Raw genomic sequence first — 18,877 nt, forward strand, 5'->3', positions numbered from 1 at the left:
AATACTGTGTGTGAACCTAGCCTAATGGAGTAAAAATTACCATCTCTATTGACATGTCAATTCTTTTGGCGGACTGCAAAATCGGCCCGGCCATAGAATGGTGTCTATGGCACGGGCAGAGACGCGCATGGCCGTGAGTGGGTATGAGCCACGGAATCCGCCAGAACTTATCAATGTGGATTCCGTAGTCTGAACCCGCCCTAATAGGAGTTGAGCTGTAGTAACCAATCACCACCACTACACTATGTATGGCGCTGTCTACTTAAACTGCATTTACAGATGTAGGATCCCCATCAATCAGTGAAAAAAACTAAAAAACTTCTTTGACTCATTTACAGGATTTTCTGCTTCTTCTTCTGAACATTAAACTGCGGTAACTTTCTAAGTATTGGATTACCCGAATGCCCGATGAAAGGAATGATTCTGTCTCTGTAATATGTTTCTACATCTCTCTTGGATTATATAGAACTAGATTACATTAGTCGGGGAGTTCAGTGACACGTAGTTCTATGGAGTCAATCAATTAGATGCCACCTCCAAGATGGCCGCCGCCTCCCGACATGTCCCGACAGCGCAGGCGCACTGGTAATGGTGGCATTAGTAAGGGGAAGTGATGGGGTATGGAGTTATTCATTAGCTGCTCCCCGCTCCGTGCTGTGACCGGGCGGCCCCGCAGGCTGTGAGTCCCGCTCGCCATGGAGCAGCTCTTCCTGTACCAGGTCCCGGCCGCCGTCATGTTCCGCTTCTGTGAGGTCATGGACTCTCTGGACGACACCGACTGGAAAAAGTTCGGTGAGTTGTGAGACGGGGCGGACGGCGGCGGAATCATAGTGCGGGGCCCCGGCCACTGTAACGCACGGCGGCCCCGACAGATGAATCGCAGGGTGTGCATGGTAACCTATCAGGAGCTGTCATCTCGTCACGGTTATTTCATCCCCCGTACACCAGACCGAGCAGTCCCCTGGACTCCAGCAGACACCAGTGCATTATTCTGTTTATGGTGTGATATTTCCGCACGGTATGGCGGTATTATGTACACCTTGTGTGACCTCTGTATAGAGGGGTTCTGTACAGTGGTAATATTCAGGCGCTGTATGGGGGTATTCTGTTGTTTGATGTCTGGGCACTGTATGGCGGTATGTTCTGTCATGGTGTGATGTTTGGTCACTGTATGGCGGTATGTTCTGTCCTGGTGTGACGTTTTGGCACTGTATGGCGGTATGTTCTGTCATGGTGTGATGTTTGGGCACTGTATGGCGGTATGTTCTGTCATGGTGTGATGTTTGGGCACTATGGCGGTACGTTCTGTCATGGTGAGATGTTGGGGCACTGTATGGCAGTATGTTTTGTCCTGGTGTGACGTTTTGGCACTGTGGCGGTACGTTCTGTCATGGTGTGATGTTTGGGCGCTGTATGGCGGTATGTTCTGTCCTGGTGTGATGTTTGGGAACTGTATGGGGGTGTGATTTTTGGGCACTGTATGGCGGTATGTTCTGTTGTAGTGTTGTGTTCGGTCACAGTGTGGCGGTGCCTTGTCATAGTGAGATGTTGGGGCACTGTATGGCAGTATATTCTATCCTGGTGTGACATTTGGGCACTGTATGGCGGTATGTTCTGTCCTGGTGTGACGTTTGGGCACTCTATGGTGGTATGTTCTGTCCTGGTGTCATGTTTGGGAACTGTATGGGGGTGTGATTTTTGGGCACTGTATGGCAGTATGTTCTGTTGTAGTGTTGTGTTCGGTCATAGTGAGATGTTGGGGCACTGTATGGTGGTACGTTCTGTCCTGGTGTGACGTTTGGGCACTGTATGGCGGTATGTTCTATCCTGGTGTAACGTTTGGGCACTGTATGGCGGTATGTTCTGTTCTGGTGTGACGTTTGGGCACTGTATGGCGGTATGTTCTGTTCTGGTGTGACGTTTAGGCACTGTATGGCGGTATGTTCTGTCCTGGTGTGACGTTTGGGCACTGTATGGCGGTATGTTCTGTCCTGGTGTGACGTTTGGGAACTGTATAGGGGTGTGATTTTTGGGCACTGTATGGCAGTATGTTCTGTTGTAGTGTTGTGTTCGGTCACAGTATGGCAGTGCCCTGTCATAGTGAGATGTTGGGGCACTGTATGGCAGAATGTTCTGTTGCAGTGTTGTGTTCGAGCACTGTATGGCAGTATGTTTTCTTGTATTGTGTTATGGTATGGTGGTGTCTTTTCATAGTGAGATGTTTGGGCACGACTTGGCGGTGTCTTGTCATGGTATGATGTTTGGGCACTGGCTATAGCAGTATCTGAGTACTGTGTGACACATCTTACTATATAGCATGTTGCTATTATTTGGATATTTTAATGATATCATTTTGTACAGCATATGGTGGTATAATTTAAGGACTGTCACATCTTACTATTTATATTTGGTATTTGGGCACTACATGATATCATATGCACAGTATATGGCAGAATTATGTGAGTACTGTATTGTACATCTTACTACTACATGTAGGTATTGGGCAGTAAATGATATCAGTTTAACAAGGTATGGCAGTATCTGAGCACTGTATGGTGGTATTGTATGATGTTGGGTTACTTAGGTAGCATATGGTTGTATTATTTGAGCACTGTACATCCCTCGGGCACTGTATGGTGGTATTGTATGGTTGTATTATTTGAGCACTGTACATCACTCGGGCACTGTATGGTGGTATTGTATGGTTGTATTATTTGAGCACTGTACATCACGCGGGCACTGTATGGTGGTATTGTATGGTTGTATTATTTGAGCACTGTACATCACGCGGGCACTGTATGGTGGTATTGTATGGTTGTATTATTTGAGCACTGTACATCACTCGGGCACTGTATGGTGGTATTGTATGGTTGTATTATTTGAGCACTGTACATCACGCGGGCACTGTATGGTGGTATTGTATGGTTGTATTATTTGAGCACTGTACATCACGCGGGCACTGTATGGTGGTATTTAGGTGCTTTATGGCAGTGCTTCTCTAGTACCCTGAACAGGTCACCATTTGAGGATTTCGGTGGTATTTTGCTGGTGATATAATGATAGTCAGTACATCAGGTGCTGTTCGTATGGAATATCCGCAGGTCGTGACATGTTGGGGGCACTTGAGGACTGGAGTTGAGAAACACTGCGTTAATACCGTATGTAGATATAACGTGGGCACTATATGATATCATTGGGACAGTGTATGTCAGTATTACTTCAGCACTAGAATTTAGACAAGAAGCATGTCACTACTGTATGTAGCTGCCATCCGGGTACTTTATGACGGTATAATTTGGGCATGGTAGGACACTTGTGTTTTGGAAAAACATGCTGGGAGTTCACACTTAAGCACTGTATAGAAGTATTATATAGGCACAGTGTGGTCTATTATTTATAGTATTCGGTACTCTGATCATATAATTCAGGCACGGTAGGGTAGTTGGGTTTCAGCATTAATTCAGTTAACCGCCGTATAGCGGTATTATATAGGCACTGTGTGGTGCTATTATTTTTAACATTTGGTACTGTATGATGGTATAATTCAGGCAAGATAGGGCTCTTGGGTTTCAGCTTTAGTTCGGCTACTTGACCACTGTATAGCGGTATTATATGGGCACAATGTGATAATATTGGGCACAATGATAATATTTATCCTATTAGTTCTAATATCTGACACACTGTGATGGTGTTTGGGCAGTACTATATATACTGTGTGGTGGCGTTTGGGCTGTACTATATATACTGTGTGGTGGCGTTTGGGCAGTACTATATATACTGTGCGGTGGTGGTTGGGGCAGTACTGTATATACTGTGCGGTGGTGGTTGGGGCAGTACTGTATATACTGTGCGGTGGTGGTTTGGGCAGTACTGTATATACTGTGCAGTGGTGGTTTTGGCAGTACTGTATATACTGTGCGGTGGTGGTTTGGGCAGTACTGTATATACTGTGCGGTGGTTGGGGCAGTACTGTATATACTGTGCGGTGGTGGTTGGGGCAGTACTGTATATACTGTGCGGTGGTGGTTTGGGCAGTACTGTATATACTGTGCGGTGGTGGTTTGGGCAGTACTGTATATACTGTGCGGTGGTGGTTTGGGCAGTACTGTATATACTGTGCGGTGGTGGTTGGGGCAGTACTGTATATACTGTGCGGTGGTGGTTTGGGTGTTACTGTATATACTGTGCGATGGTGGTTGGGGCAGTACTGTATATACTGTGTGGTGGTGGTTGGGGCAGTACTGTATATACTGTGCGGCTGTGGTTTGGGCGGTACTGTACATACTGTGTGGTGGTGGTTGGGGGTGGGACTGTATATACTGGCTTGGTAATAAGTGTATACTCGCCCAAGGTCACCAGTATGGGGGCTGAGTATGTTCCCGCTTGCACTGGTCCAGCATGGACTCTCTGAATGGAGCAGCAGGGTACATACAAACCCTTCCTCATCTGAGGGGAGACTTGGGGTCCCCGTTGCAGTGATGAGGGGGACCCTTGCGTCATACATTTGCCGATCTGGGTAAGTGGTGACTATTTTCAGTGGGAATCCCCCCGACTTTCCATATGACCTCTGTTCCAGGTGATGTGTTCCAGCCGGCTGCCCCTGTATCCTGCGGGGACTGCAGAGATTTGCATTTCCTCTTGCTGCCGCCGGTCTTGTACTATTCTCTTATCAGTGACTGGTTCCTCATATAGATTAGAGACCTGATACCGCTTATTACCGCGCCCAGTGTGTAAATGGTGACTGCACCGTGAACCCCCATTATGGTAACAGTGGGGATTCTTCTCACCACACAGTGACTAGGCGGCTGCTATGATGGTCCCGATTGTGGGTGTGTAGGGCAGGGGTGGGGAACCTTTTCCATGTCGAGGGCCAGTCGGGCATTTATAAAATCATTCGAGGGCCGCATACCGTGCGCGGCAGTTAGTAGCGGGGGTTTGCAGCACCCAGGGCAAGGCAAGGTATTGTTCGCCTAGTGCCCCTGCTATTGTAGTTAACCCCCAGCCATGTCCCTGGTAGCCTAGTTAACCCCCCCAGCCATGTCCCTGGTAGCCTAGTTAACCCCCATCAGGCATGTCCCTGGTAGCCTAGTTAACCCCCATCAGGCATGTCCCTGGTAGCCTAGTTAACCCCCATCAGGCATGTCCCTGGTAGCCTAGTTAACCCCCATCAGTCATGTCCCTGGTGGACTAGTTAACCCCCATCAGTCATGTCCCTGGTAGCCTAGTTAACCCGCATCAGTCTTGTCCCTGGTAGCCTAGTTAACCCCCATCAGGCATGTCCCTGGTAGCCTAGTAAACCCCCATCAGTCTTGTCCCTGGTAGCCTAGTTACCCCCCATCAGGCATGTCCCTGGTAGCCTAGTTAACCCCCATCAGGCATGTCCCTGGTGGCCTAGTTAACCCCCATCAGGCATGTCCCTGGTAGCCTAATTAACCCACATCAGTCATGTCCCTGGTAGCCTAGTTAACCCCCCATCAGGCCTGTCCCTGGTAGCCTAGTTAACCCCCATTAGTCATGTCCCTGGTGGCCTAGTTAACCCCCAACAGTCATGTCCCTGGTGGCCTAGTTAACCCCCAACAGTCATGTCCCTGGTGGCCTAGCTAACCCCCATCAGGCCTGTCCCTGGTGGACCAGTTAACCCCCATCAGGCATGTCCCTGGTAGCCTAGTTAACCCACATCAGTCATGTCCCTGGTAGCCTAGTTAACCCTCATCAGGCATGTCCCTGGTGGCCTATTTAACCCCCATCAGGCATATCCCTGATAGCCTAGTTAACCCACATCAGTCATGTCCCTGGTAGCCTAGTTAATCCCTCAGTCATGTCCCTGGTAGCCTAGTTAACCCCCCATCAGGCATGTCCCTGGTAGCCTAGTTAACCCCCCATCAGGCCTGTCCCTGGTGGCCTAGTTAACCCCCATTAGTCATGTCCCTGGTGGCCTAGTTAACCCCCAACAGTCATGTCCCTGGTGGCCTAGCTAACCCCCATCAGGCCTGTCCCTGGTGGACCAGTTAACCCCCATCAGGCATGTCCCTGGTAGCCTAGTTAACCCACATCAGTCATGTCCCTGGTAGCCTAGTTAACCCTCATCAGGCATGTCCCTGGTGGCCTATTTAACCCCCATCAGGCATATCCCTGATAGCCTAGTTAACCCACATCAGTCATGTCCCTGGTAGCCTAGTTAACCCCCCATCAGGCCTGTCCCTGGTGGCCTAGTTAAACCCCATTAGTCATGTCCCTGGTGGCCTAGTTAACCCCCAACAGTCATGTCCCTGGTGGCCTAGTTAACCCCCAACAGTCATGTCCCTGGTAGCCTAGTTAACCCCCAACAGTCATGTCCCTGGTAGCCTAGTTAACCCCCAACAGTCATGTCCCTGGTGGACCAGTTAACCCCCAACAGTCATATGCCTGGTGGACCAGTTAACCCCCAACAGTCATGTCCCTGGTGGACCAGTTAACCCCCAACAGTCTTGTCCCTGGTGGCCCAGTTATCCCCCCCCCCCAACAGTAATGTCCCTGGTGGACCAGTTAACCCCCAACAGTCATATGCCTGGTGGACCAGTAAACACCCAACAGTCATGTCCCTGGTGGACCAGTTATCCCCCCCCCCATCAGTCATGTCCCTGGTAGCCTAGTTATCCCCCCCCATCAGTCATGTCCCTGGTAGCCTAGTTATCCCCCCCCCCCCCCCCCATCAGTCATGTCCCTGGTAGCCTAGTTATCCCCCCCCCCACATCAGTCATGTCCCTGGTAGCCTAGTTATCCCCCCCCCCATCAGTCATGTCCCTGGTAGCCTAGTTATCCCCCCCCCCACATCAGTCATGTCCCTGGTAGCCTAGTTATCCCCCCCCATCAGGCATGTCCCTGGTAGCCTATTTAACCCCCAAATAAAAAAAAATAAACATCCCACTCACCTTACCTCCGTTCCCACGCTGTCCAGGTCCTCTTCTCTCCCAGGTCCTCTGTGCTGGTCTTCTCCTGCAGGCGGCGCGCGATGAAATGACGTCATCGCGCACGGCCCGCAGGAGACTGAAGACACGCGCTGCTTTGGAGGAGGAAGGAGCCGACACAGACAGCACGGCAGCTGTCACAGAGGATGCTGTGTGCGCCGGCTCCTTCCTCCTCCAAAGCAGCCCGTGTCACAGGGGAGCCGCGGGCCGCGGGCCGCATCGGGATGTCTCAGGGGCCGGATGCGGCCCGCGGGCCGGAGGTTCCCCACCCCTGGTGTAGGGGAAAGAGTATAGCGGTATGTCTGTTTTGTGCGCCTTATCTCGGTTGTATATCGCTTTCACCTCCTCGGTGTGCCGTGACTAAGGGTGTTATTATACAAAGCGATTTTTCAACGATAAATTATGTTTGCCAACTTTTTAAAAGGGACTTTTGGGAGATTCACAACCTCAACCTACAGAATTGAGATTACAAATAGGATGTATGACCACCTAAATAAATATAGACTCTAGACCACCTGTATATGAATCCTGGACATGATATTCCACCATCTATCCAGACCCCAGACCTGATTCTCCTCCCTCCATTCTGTACAGACTCCAGACCAGACATATAAATACTCACCTCTCCCTGTTCCCGCTCTCCTCTTCACTCTCTAGTTCCAGTGCAGTCAATGTCCTGGGTCTGGAGAGAGGGAAATATAATTTTGAAAACTATTCTATATTATATGTTGTAAATGTGTGATAGGAGGGGCTCTCCCCTGTAGGTGAGTCCCGCTGTGACCCCCACTTTGTATGGTATGGAGAAGACCTGGGGACGCTCTTTCATTGGTTTTCGAGCTCACAGTCTTCAGTGAACCAGATCCGACCGTTTCTTTCTTTCTAAGAAATATCTTATCAGACTAAACAGATATGAAGATCAAAAGCCTTAAAATCGCCCTTGGGTAACATACATAATACAAAGCTATTATTCCCGTTGCTGGTGTGGTGTCCTTTATGTATTACAGTGATAACCTCATGAGATCAGGTTAAATGATGCGTTGGCTGCAGGCAGCAGAAAAGGAGACTGGTGTCTCTGGTAAGATATATTATAAAAGATTCTAATACTCTCTTTCAATACAGAGTTATGCGATGGAGTCAATGGATGTGCCTCAGTCTATGTGGGAATACCATTTTGCCAGTATATTAGCTAAGCACCTAGAATATGTTGACTATATTTCTGTTAGAACAGCCTGGATGGTGGGGCCTTCGTATATGAGGAACCTGTATAAGGCAGTTTGTGTGTGTGAGCCATGTATATATGTATAGGGGTTTTCCTCCATGTGAATCACTTGTCTATATGGCCGGGGAGTGACGGCAAGCACAGGACTTCATTGGGGAGATTCCAGTCTTTGTAGAGGCAGCATACATAGTGAGATGTGTGTACTCCTAGTCCGTGCAGCTGCTGGTACTGAGTGAAACCACGACTCTTCCTATTTTTTTTTTTTTTTATATATACATTTATGACCACAACTACGGGGATAACGCGTGGAAGTGTCGCTCTTGCGAAACGGGGCTTTTACCCAGTGAGACTATTAAAGGTGACGCCTCTGAACTTTATCAAATTCTAAACATTCTAATGAAATAACTACTTTTATAGTAATAATCATCGTTATTGGATTATTATTATTATTATTACATATCTTTTTTTCCCCAGTCTTTTGCTTCTGATCTGGTAAAACTTAAAGCGACTCTGTACCCACAATCTGACCCCCCCTCCCCCAAACCACTTGTACCTTCGGATAGCTGCTTTTAATCTAAGTTCTGTCCTGTGGTCCATTCTGCAGGTGATGCAGTTATTGTCCTAAAAAACAACTTTTAAACTGGCAGCCCGTGCCAAACAGGAGTATCTGTGCCCTAACTTTGCACCACCCCACCTTCCTTCCTCCCCGCCCTCCTAATCATTAGGAATGCTCCAGGCAGATTGTCTCCTATTCCCCACCTGTGGCAGCACGGCACATGGGCTGGATCATTAAGGCACCTGTGCAATGTTCAGACAGGAGAAAATGTTCTGGGGTAGGGGGGAGAAGCGACGGAGGGGATGGTGCAAAGTTAGGGCACAGATACTCCAGGCCACGGCAGTTTGGCACAGGGCTGCCAGTTTAAAAGTTGTTGTTTAGGACAATAACTGCATCACCTGCCGAAAGGACCCCAGGACAGATCTTGGATTAAAAGCAGCTATCCGAAGGTACAAGTGGTTTGGGGGGGTCAGATTGTGGGTACAGAGTCGCTTTAAGGAAGAAGTCCGGGCAAAGCTATTTTTTTAAACAAGTACTCTAGAGGATAAAAGAAATAATGTGTTCTTACCTTCCCCGCTCCAGCACTGTTGTCTGTGTACTGCCACTCCGATCCCCGGACGCTTCTGGGTCTGACCGGGGATCCGGGTCATGATGTGTGGTCCACTTGGCTAGTCAGTGGTCGTAGTGGGGTCGCGCCTCGGCAGCTGACTGGCAGAGAGGACCTTACACATCAGGACCCGGGTCCCCGCTCAGACCAGGAAGCATTCGGGGATGGGAGTGACAGTACACGGCCACAAGTGCTGGAGCAGGGGGAGGTGAGAACATGTTATTTCTTTTATCCACCCCATGCCGAGTATTAGTTTAAAAAAAAAATAAAAATTGATTTTCCCGGACTTCTCCTTTGAAGAAACGTCTCACTTGGGTTCCTCTTGGATCTGTGGTGTGTGTGATATACTCCTTGGTCTTTCCTATGTTAAGTCTCTGACAGGCTGCTGACACATTCCTGGCCACAGATCTGTGTTTTCAGATAAGGAAGTAGATAAATCCGAGAATTGCTCCAATTCACATAGTGACCTATTTAAAGGAGAAGTCCGGCCGGGAATTAACAACTCATTATGGGCAGGGGGTGGGGGGAAATTGAAAAAGGCAATATGCTTACTGGTCTCCGAGCCCGTGCTGCACCACATGCTAGTCCTGGACTCCGCTGGTTGTCTTCTGTGCTCCCCGCTGGCTACATCATGACCCAACTGACGGATGTGCAGGCTCAGAGACTGGTAAGCATATTGCCTTTTTCAGTCCCCCACCACCACCTGTCCGTAGTTATTAAAGACTTCGTCCAGCCTTGGAGGACATTCTACTACTGAAAAAAATAATGAGCCCTTCACATGATGTGTTCACCATTTAATAAAATAAAGAAAATGCCAGAAAGTGTTTGATAGGTGGCACTGTTGCTAAATCACTCTAAAAATGTTCAATATGTCCCCTTTGGTTTTCAACAATGCTCTTCATTTGCAAAACCATGTTCTCCATTACTGAACACAGTGAGTCAACTTTAATCGCAACAACATGGTGACAGAAGACCTAGGGGGAGATTTATCAAAAGGTGAAAAATTTAGACTGGTGCCAACTGCCCACAGCAACCAATCACAGCTCAGCTTCCAGCTCTGGTGAAAGGAAAGAGGAGCTGTGATTGGTTGCTGGGGGAAGTTTGCACCAGTCTAAATTTTACACTTTTTGATGAATCTCCCCCTAGTCCTTCAAGAAATCCCATACCCAGAAGTCACACGGGTTGAGATCAGAGTTGGCCGTTCTGTTAGGAAATAACAGATGATCACCCACACGAGTCAGTCTAAATGTATGCAAATAATATACAGGTACTGCTACAACGCCACCTATCTGATACTCTTTCTAGTCAGTTTTTTTTTTATTTTTATTTTTTTAATTTAATGAATGGTGAGAACCACCTGATTTGTCCGTTGTCAGTTTTTACTATCAGGAAACCAGGACTGACTGTTATCACTATTTCCGGTGAGGAAACCATCAGGAATGCTTTCAGGATTTCCTGACTGAAAAAAATGTGCTGTAGTGTCTGGAATTCTGGATGCGCATCAGGAAAGCGTTTGGAATTCCGGACGCTCACATAGAATTCTATGGTCAATTTCGGACAAAAATAGGGCAGCTTCTATAATTTCCTGAGCTATTTTCCGGAATGGAAAAATCCTGAAGGGAGTCCGTGCCCAATAGAAGTCTGTAGGTCAGGAAATCTTTTTTTTTCCTGATATGTAAAGAGATTTGCACCTTTTTCTGTGTTTTGAACCTGTTCCTTGATTTGGCTTAGAACGCTGATATAATAAGAACCATAGTGTATGCCGGGATCAGCCCCAGCCGCTCCATGATCCGGCATCACATTTCTTACATTCTTTTATCCTCAAAGGAAGAAATAAATCTTGTCCCTTGCATCACATTGTACTAGTTAACTACTGTTTTACTTATTGACTGTGTTGTTGTGTTGGAGAACGCGTCTTGATGTGTGTTTGGGTTATACATTTATTATATGATCTGCGGCAGAAATAAAAGGCTGGTTCTTGACTTTATGGCCACAGACTCAGGTGAGAATTGGCCTCTGTACGTTCACACGCTCAGGGTTCTGCTACCTTCCATGCACATTCACAGCGAGAAAACCAATCCTTCTGGAGGTGGGTCCGTGCCGCCGAGAATAAGCCTGATTATTATTCTTGTGGATTCCGCACAGAAAAGCTGCGGATCAGCCCTATTGAAAGACGGCGGGGATAATCCTTGGGCGGATCTGTGGTACATGTCATGGCAGAAATTCAAGCGTCAGTCTTGGATTTCTGTAGCATATCTTATAGTAGAATACATATGTGATTCGCCCTAGGCAAATCATCAACTATTGTAAGTAGCATAAATAGCATGCTAGAGATGTGGGGATCATAGTGACGGCTACATCATGTTCATGCTGTATTCTTGCACTTGCTGGACAGCCGTCCCTGTAGCCATGTTTTTCTGGCAGCCCTAGGGCTGCATCCTTCTGCGGCCATGAGGAATCAGATGCCGAGCATTCGGGTTCAGAGAACATTGCCGAATCCGAACAGTTTGAAAATCTGCTCAACACTACTCCTGAAGATACGAGCTCAACTGGTCAGCTATCAGGGCCTACAGTGATCACCATTTAAGGATTGTTGTATGATGACCGATGGTCCTAGGCATGCCAGGAAAATGTCCCCACAGCCAACACCGGCCTGTGGAATCCCAGTGGTGCACCATCCGCTTTAGATGTGCACTAGGCTGTCCGTAAGGTTCAACAGGAAACAGGACTCTGGTCCATTGATGTCTTTCCTTGGTCCACGTTGTTTGCAATAATTTGGAGTCTACAGGTCCACCCTCGTCAGTCTTTAGCTATTGATCCCCATAGTATGCCACATGGTTATTGTGGAAGGTTGTCACCCTTTGTACTGCTGTTCCATTGTGGTAGGTTTTTACTGAGATGCCGAACCTGATGCTCTCTTCCCGGACCGACCACATGTAGCCTGCGGCTGTGTGATCTTCTGTTACACTTCATAGTGAGATAACCCGCTTTAGTTTTTTGGCCTTGGATCTGTGAGTGTCTCAATGATTGTGGTGCGGCTCTCGTGTATATAGGTCAGATTTCCCGATCCTTCGGTGATAAATCTTCTGTTTCTTCTGTTCTTACGTTCATTTCCAGAACTGATCAATCACTTGTGTCTGTGGTTAAGATGAGGTCTGGGCCAACTTCCTTCAATGGAAGATTTTTTTTTTTTTTAATAAGAACATTCAGATTTTGAAACCATCTTTATCAGTCTCATCCATCTCCGTTGTGTTCTCTCCCTTATGATGGAAAGGTAAGTGCAGCATAGGATTCAGTAAGACAAATCTTCTCCGAATCGCATGGGTTTCTGCTTGAAGTTCTCTTACAGAATCTAAAAGGGATTTTGATTTCCATCTTTGCTGCTGATCCTACATTACGGATTTCCTTGCAAGATGTTTTCAGCAGTGTAGTTAACCCCCCACTCCCAAATGTCTGTACCAAAAAAAGAAAAAATAATGGCTATCCCATTCACCTTTCCTCCACTCCAGTGCTGAGGCCGCCCTCTTCCTCCTCCTATAGGCAGCACGTAATGAGATTATGTTATCGTGCTCGGCCCCCGGAGCTTAGGAAGACATCCCTGGTGTACAGGTGCCGGCACGCACAGTACCCTCCTGCGTCTTTGTGCCATGCCTGCGGGGCACATGGGTCTGTACCCAGCTGTGTGTTTAATCTGTGCGTCTGTGAGCCTAATACAGATTGTAAAAGTTTATGGATTTGAGTTCTTGCCATAGTCTCAAGCTTTTGTTGTGTACCTTGTTTTTTTTGAGACATGAACTCACTTCTATTACTTTAGATCTTGTTTTTAGGGCCTGCCTATTCTCTGGTTTCTCTTGCGGGACACTGGAGGGCGCTGTGCGCGGCACATGTCTGCGGACCGCATTGGATGAACTTGAGGACCGGAGGTTCTACATCCCTGATTTTAAAGGATTTTATTTTTAAAGGGCATTTCTGGGATAAATGTCATTCATCAGAATACACCCACAACCTTGTTCTAATCTACTATAGGGATCACATGTGTTAGACGTATGAATTACTGCAGATCTTTCCTTCCTCTATAGCGGGGCAGCCCCCACCTTCTTATATACATTTACATCCTTGTCCTGTCAGTCATTCCTCACCGGGGGGAATCCCTTCTTTCTCGCACTGTATTTATGGTGATGAATGTCACCCGTGAATATCCGCGCGTCAAAGGTTGCGTCCCTTAGGTGCGACCTGAAGACTCTTGACTCTCCTCGACATGAGAAGGATCGGGTATGTTGGATTTCAGCTGCCTGACCCTCTTGTTTATGGGATTATGGGGAACATGCGTAGCCGCTTGTTATATGTCGCTGTTGTCTTAGCCTTTGCAGTGTAGTTCAGCTTTTGTATTCACAACTCTCTTCTATTGCGCTACATACAAGATTCGTCATTGCACGCAGGTTTGATGGCTTTATATTTAGCCCACATCACCGGAGCGGCGCTGTGAGACCCTATTATGCAGCCGCTTCTGTCAGGGCCTACCCTGCCTGTCAATGGCTTTCCCTGGGAATTGTGCCAGGCTCAGTGCGGATATGATTCTGCTTCCTATTGTGCTGAACTCTGGGCAAAATGTCAGAGGAGAGATTAGCATGAAGCATCGGGCACGGTGTTCCAGCGCCACTATGGAGAGATCCAATTAAAAACCCATTTACTGTGTATAGAATTGAGACTGAGAGAAAAATATAACATTGGAATGAGTCAGATGTGAGATGGTCGCATGTATGTAAGACTCTGTAAAGGGAAATACACCAGATGTAGATGAGTGGTCCCCACCCTGCCGCTCTGCAGGTGCCATGAAACTACAACTCGTGTGGCCGCCATGGCACGCTGGGAGGCCCAGCTTCAGGTTGGAGATCAGTGATGTAGACAGGTGCGCTGGATGGAGGTGAGAAATGCACCATCTGTTTCTGCAAAGAGGGTATGTTCACCTTAGGCATGGGGGACATTTAGGGAGCCAACCTCTATACCGGCTCTGCCCTGATAGATCAGGTAAAATGTAGACTGGAAGTCTTTGGCCTCGTAAGTCAAGGCGTCAGGTCCACTTCAGCTCCAGAATCTTCTGTAAAAAATAAAGAGGATCCAACCTGCTGACTCACCATCTCACAAGTCATTGGAAGCGGAGAATGGAAATATACAGTCATGTCTTCTCTGCGGCTTAATCCCTGCCTGTTTTTTTTATACACTTGCTTGGCCCCGGCTTGTGGATGGACCAGGCGTCTGGCAACAGCTTGTCTTCCCCTTAGAACATATCCATTGTATTGGATGGTCGGCCCGTCCCTCCATAGGTGTTGAGTTTGGCAGACATTTAAAGGGTTTTCCCCACTTTGAAATCTTTTTTTTCCCTTACAATATAAAAGGGGTTTTCCCATTGGGACTTTTATGACATATCCACGTATCTCATCCTGGACTCTTCTAGGCTACAGACTAACCAGTTAACTGTAAGTTCGCTCATCTTTAGAAGAGACCCAAGTTACCATAGGGAAAAAGGAAAACTGCGTTACCCATGATACCCCTACCCAGAGATCAGTGCTGAGGACCATACTGCGCATTCCTGCCATGTACTTAAATACAATAATGCTAGTCTATGCATGGTAGCCGCTAGGGATCGTCCGAACAGAGTTTGGTTCGGGTTCGCACGAACCCGAACCCTCAGTAATGATTCCCGCTGTCTGCCCGCTCCGTGGAGCAGGCGGATCCAGCGGGAGGACCGCCTGGAAAACTGGGATACAGCCATAGCCATAGGCTGTATCCCAGTTTTCCAGGCGTTACTCCCGCTGTATCCGCCCGCTCCACGGAGCGGGCAGACAGCGGGAATCTGCTGCCGGGAGTTCAGGTTCATACGAACCCGAACCTCGGCAGGTTCAGACGATCCCTAGTAGCCACCATTGCCCAAATCTGCTCATGCTTGGCCTAAAAAAGATCTAAAGCAGAATGTAATGTGGGCAAACAAGGGTAAGTTTTTTTTACAAACAGTGATGTTTGACAAACTAATGTAATTTACCTATTTTAGTCTTTTATTGTCATTTAGTGTTAATCTTCATTTTGGGAATACAGTGGTGCCTTGGATTACGAGTATAATTCGTTCCGGGACCGTGCTTGTAATCCAAATCCACTCTTATACCAAAGCAAATTTTCCCATAAGAAATCATAGAAATGCAGAGAATTGGTTCCACACCCCAAAAATAATGATTTATTATTCTGAATAACATCTAAAACAGATGAAACAAACATTCAGAAACAGCAGAATCTGTGATATTATAAGTTACTGTACAGTAATGGAGAGGATGGGAAATGCAAGGGCTGAGAGAGACTGCAGGGAGCATGAAGGAATGAGCAGGGCAGATGTGGGCACATACATGCAGCACTCTCTGTCCGGGGAGAGAGGGGTTACAGCTATGGAGAGATTACCTCCACAGTCCTGTCCCCTGATGCAAGCCCCAGCCTGAAGTGGATCTGCTATGATTTGGAAAGTGAGGGAGACATCCTGGGTCAGAATACAGTACTGTAGACCCCGCTATGCAGACCATACCCCTCCTCAACTTGTGCCCCCACCCAGTACAGGGAGCTCTTAAACCAAAGCAATGCTCTTAAACCAAGTCACAATTTTAAAAAACTGTGAGCTCTTAAACCAAAACGCTCTTAAACCAAGTTACTCTTAAACCAAGGTACCACTGTACTTTCAAGTTCTCCGTACACATTAGATAAAAGTGACGATTCTGGCGGGATTGGCTTCCTATGCGATGTGTACCTATTCTCTAAAAAGAGATGAGTTTTAGCATGCCTGATCCCTTTTGGCAGAGCGGTCTGGTTTCTCCCCTGTCCTCACTCAGAGTACATGCTCAGCCAAGTATGTATGGGGATATGGAGAGTAATGGCTGGCCAGTAGAGATGAGCGAACCTCGAGCATGCTCGAGTCCATCCGAACCCAATCGTTCGGCATTTGATTAGCTGGGGCTGCTGAACTTGGATAAAGCCCTAAGGTTGTCTGGAAAACATGGATACAGCCAATGACTATATCCATGTTTTCCACATAGCCTTAGGGCTTTATCCAAGTTCAGCAGCCACCGCTAATAAAATGCCGAAAGTTCGGGTTCGGATGGACTCGAGCATGCTCCAGGTTCGCTCATCTCTACTGGCCAGCTTTAGCCTCTACCAGAGGGGTCTTATGCGGGGAAAACAATCTACAGTTTCTCTAACATACACCTTAGATTGTCAGCTGATTCTGCCTAAATTATTGGGCTATTATTGTTTATGGACTTGACCGCTGATGATAAATCTGACGGTGCCCCCATAATGGTTAATAATAATGGTTTTAGGGTACTTAAAGCTAAAAATTATACAAAATAAAATTATTAAGCAGAAAGGAATCTCGGTGTATTTATTCTGGCTGCGTACATGGGGTGAATCAGTCTCTCACACCCGCCTGGTGTGTTTTCTGAATCGAAAGTAAGGAATGGAGAAAAAAAAAAAAAAGTCATCTTGGACGTTGTCATCGTCATTTGAGCCATTAACTTAGTAATAGGGCTGAACGCTAAACCTCTGAACGCTGCTCTATGGTTTATGCTGAGTAACCCTGTGAATACATTGCATAATATTCATGTAGAGCAGCATTCACCATTCAGCCCTGAGCTTCTTTATGCAGTAGGAAAGTTAAAGGGTTTTTTCAAGCAATACAGTGTGTTTTATCTGAAAAATCCTTTAAAGAAAAAAAAAATATTTATATTTAATTTTTTTTGCACTTATAATGCAGACTCACCATCACTGGCCCTACATTGTCATCTGTTTCATTCCAGCTCAGCTATATCCATGCATGTTATTACTGTAATTGTCATGTGACCAGCCTGACCTTCAGAAAATCGCAGTTTGAAGGGGTTATCCAGCGCTACAAAAACATGGCCACTTTCTTCCAGAGGCAACCCCACTCTTGTCTCCAGCTTGGGTGCTGTTTTGCTGCTCAGTTTCATTGAAGTGAATAGAGCTTAATTGCAAACAACACCTGAACTGGAGACAAGGAGTCGTGTTGTCTCTGAAAGAAAGTGGCCATGTTTTTGTAGCACTGGATAACCCTTTTAATGTGTCTGAGGAAGTGGTCTGTCCTGGGTCATATAACTTTGTCTTGTAGTTCACAGTAAGTCATCATCTGTGGGACCCCTTCCCATCCAGCTCAATGTGTATGCTGCCGCTGTCAGGATATATCGTAGTTATGAGGCTGTGTTCACACATTGCGCTTTTGAAGCTTATTGCGGCTTACATCTCTTCTCGCCATTCAGCACAGATGAATACTCAGCCAAGATGAACGCTCATGTGTATGGAGTGAACAGTAGATATAGCGGTCAACTGAATGAAAAGCTATTGAGGGTGTGTGGGCACGTTCTGTATTTCCTAAATCAGATTCAGTATAATGCCGGGTGTGAAAAGTCCACATCCTAAAGTGCATGCGAGCATTATGTCATATTTTATGTCGGGATTTACAGTATATACTACTCCTCTCCTCCATTGCTTTTAGCATTCTTTTATGATGTCTTATTGCCCTGTAATTCTGATGACACATTGACTCGCGAGTGTTTTCCCAGTATACCTGCCGTCAGTCACTGGGCTGTAAACGTAATAACAGCATAAGACTGTAATCTCCTCCTTGTCCTGGGTCTACTGGGAGATGTCTAACTATAGAATATAATAGAATATAATAAATGAAAGGACCTGCTGGGAACGTGGTACGTTGTGTATTGTCCTGCAGCGATGCCGTCACACTCAGCATGGCCATGGCAGGTGGCCCCTCAAAGCAAAGGGGAGGAGCCTGTATCAGAGACCATTGGCTTATTATCTCTTCCATGTTTTGGACCCTGGTTTTGGCCTCAACGATAAATTCGGAAAGTTTTCAGATGCTTTAGGTAGGCCGCTGGGCTCTTGGGAAGCTTCATTGCAGCAGATGTCTTTGTCTCCTTCTTGAGATCTGTTCCTCCACACAATCCTCTCTCTGAGCTCTACAGGCAGTTCCTTCCTCCTCATGGGACAGAATACTCATGCATGCCATTGCGTATACTTAATAATTACGTTCTCATTTTGGGGGGTATTGAGTGCAGAATGGTCGGGAGAAAACTTTTTATTTTTTTTATTTTTGTTTTAGCAAAAGACTCCAATTTGCTAATGTGAAAGGGCCTGAAGACCTTCCGAATGCTTCATATATACCAGGGGTCCCCAAACTACGGCCCTTTTATCCGGCCCCGCCGCACTTCCGGAAGGGACAACTCTTTCATTGGTGGTCAGTGAGAAGACTGCTCTCACTAAGCACCAATAAAAGAGTTTCCCCTTCCGGATCACGCCAGCCCCTGCCCCGCATCCACACTGCTGCCGACATCCCCGCCAAAGGCATCCCCCAGCAGGTACAGCGATGTCATCACTGCCCCTGGTGGTCCGTGCAGCGCGGAGGAGGCTGGCGGCAGGGATAACATCTGACACTGCTCCGGGATCTGTGTGAGATGTCAGCCCTGCCGCCAGCCTCCTCCACG

At 47.2% G+C, this 18,877-nt stretch overlaps 1 protein-coding gene across 1 annotated transcript in view; it reads left to right on the forward strand.

The window, feature by feature from the left end:
* Positions 1-609: 609 nt before the first annotated feature.
* Positions 610-18,877, forward strand: part of IRAK1 (interleukin 1 receptor associated kinase 1) — a 44,292-nt gene continuing 26,024 nt past the window's right edge. The window contains exon 1 of the mRNA XM_069985827.1: positions 610-792. Coding sequence (XP_069841928.1) covers positions 696-792 — 97 coding nt within the window. The 5' untranslated portion in view covers positions 610-695. The remainder of the gene's footprint in view (positions 793-18,877) is intronic.

This window comes from Dendropsophus ebraccatus, chromosome 10 (assembly GCF_027789765.1).
Source record: "Dendropsophus ebraccatus isolate aDenEbr1 chromosome 10, aDenEbr1.pat, whole genome shotgun sequence".
Taxonomy (NCBI): Eukaryota; Metazoa; Chordata; class Amphibia; order Anura; family Hylidae; genus Dendropsophus; species Dendropsophus ebraccatus.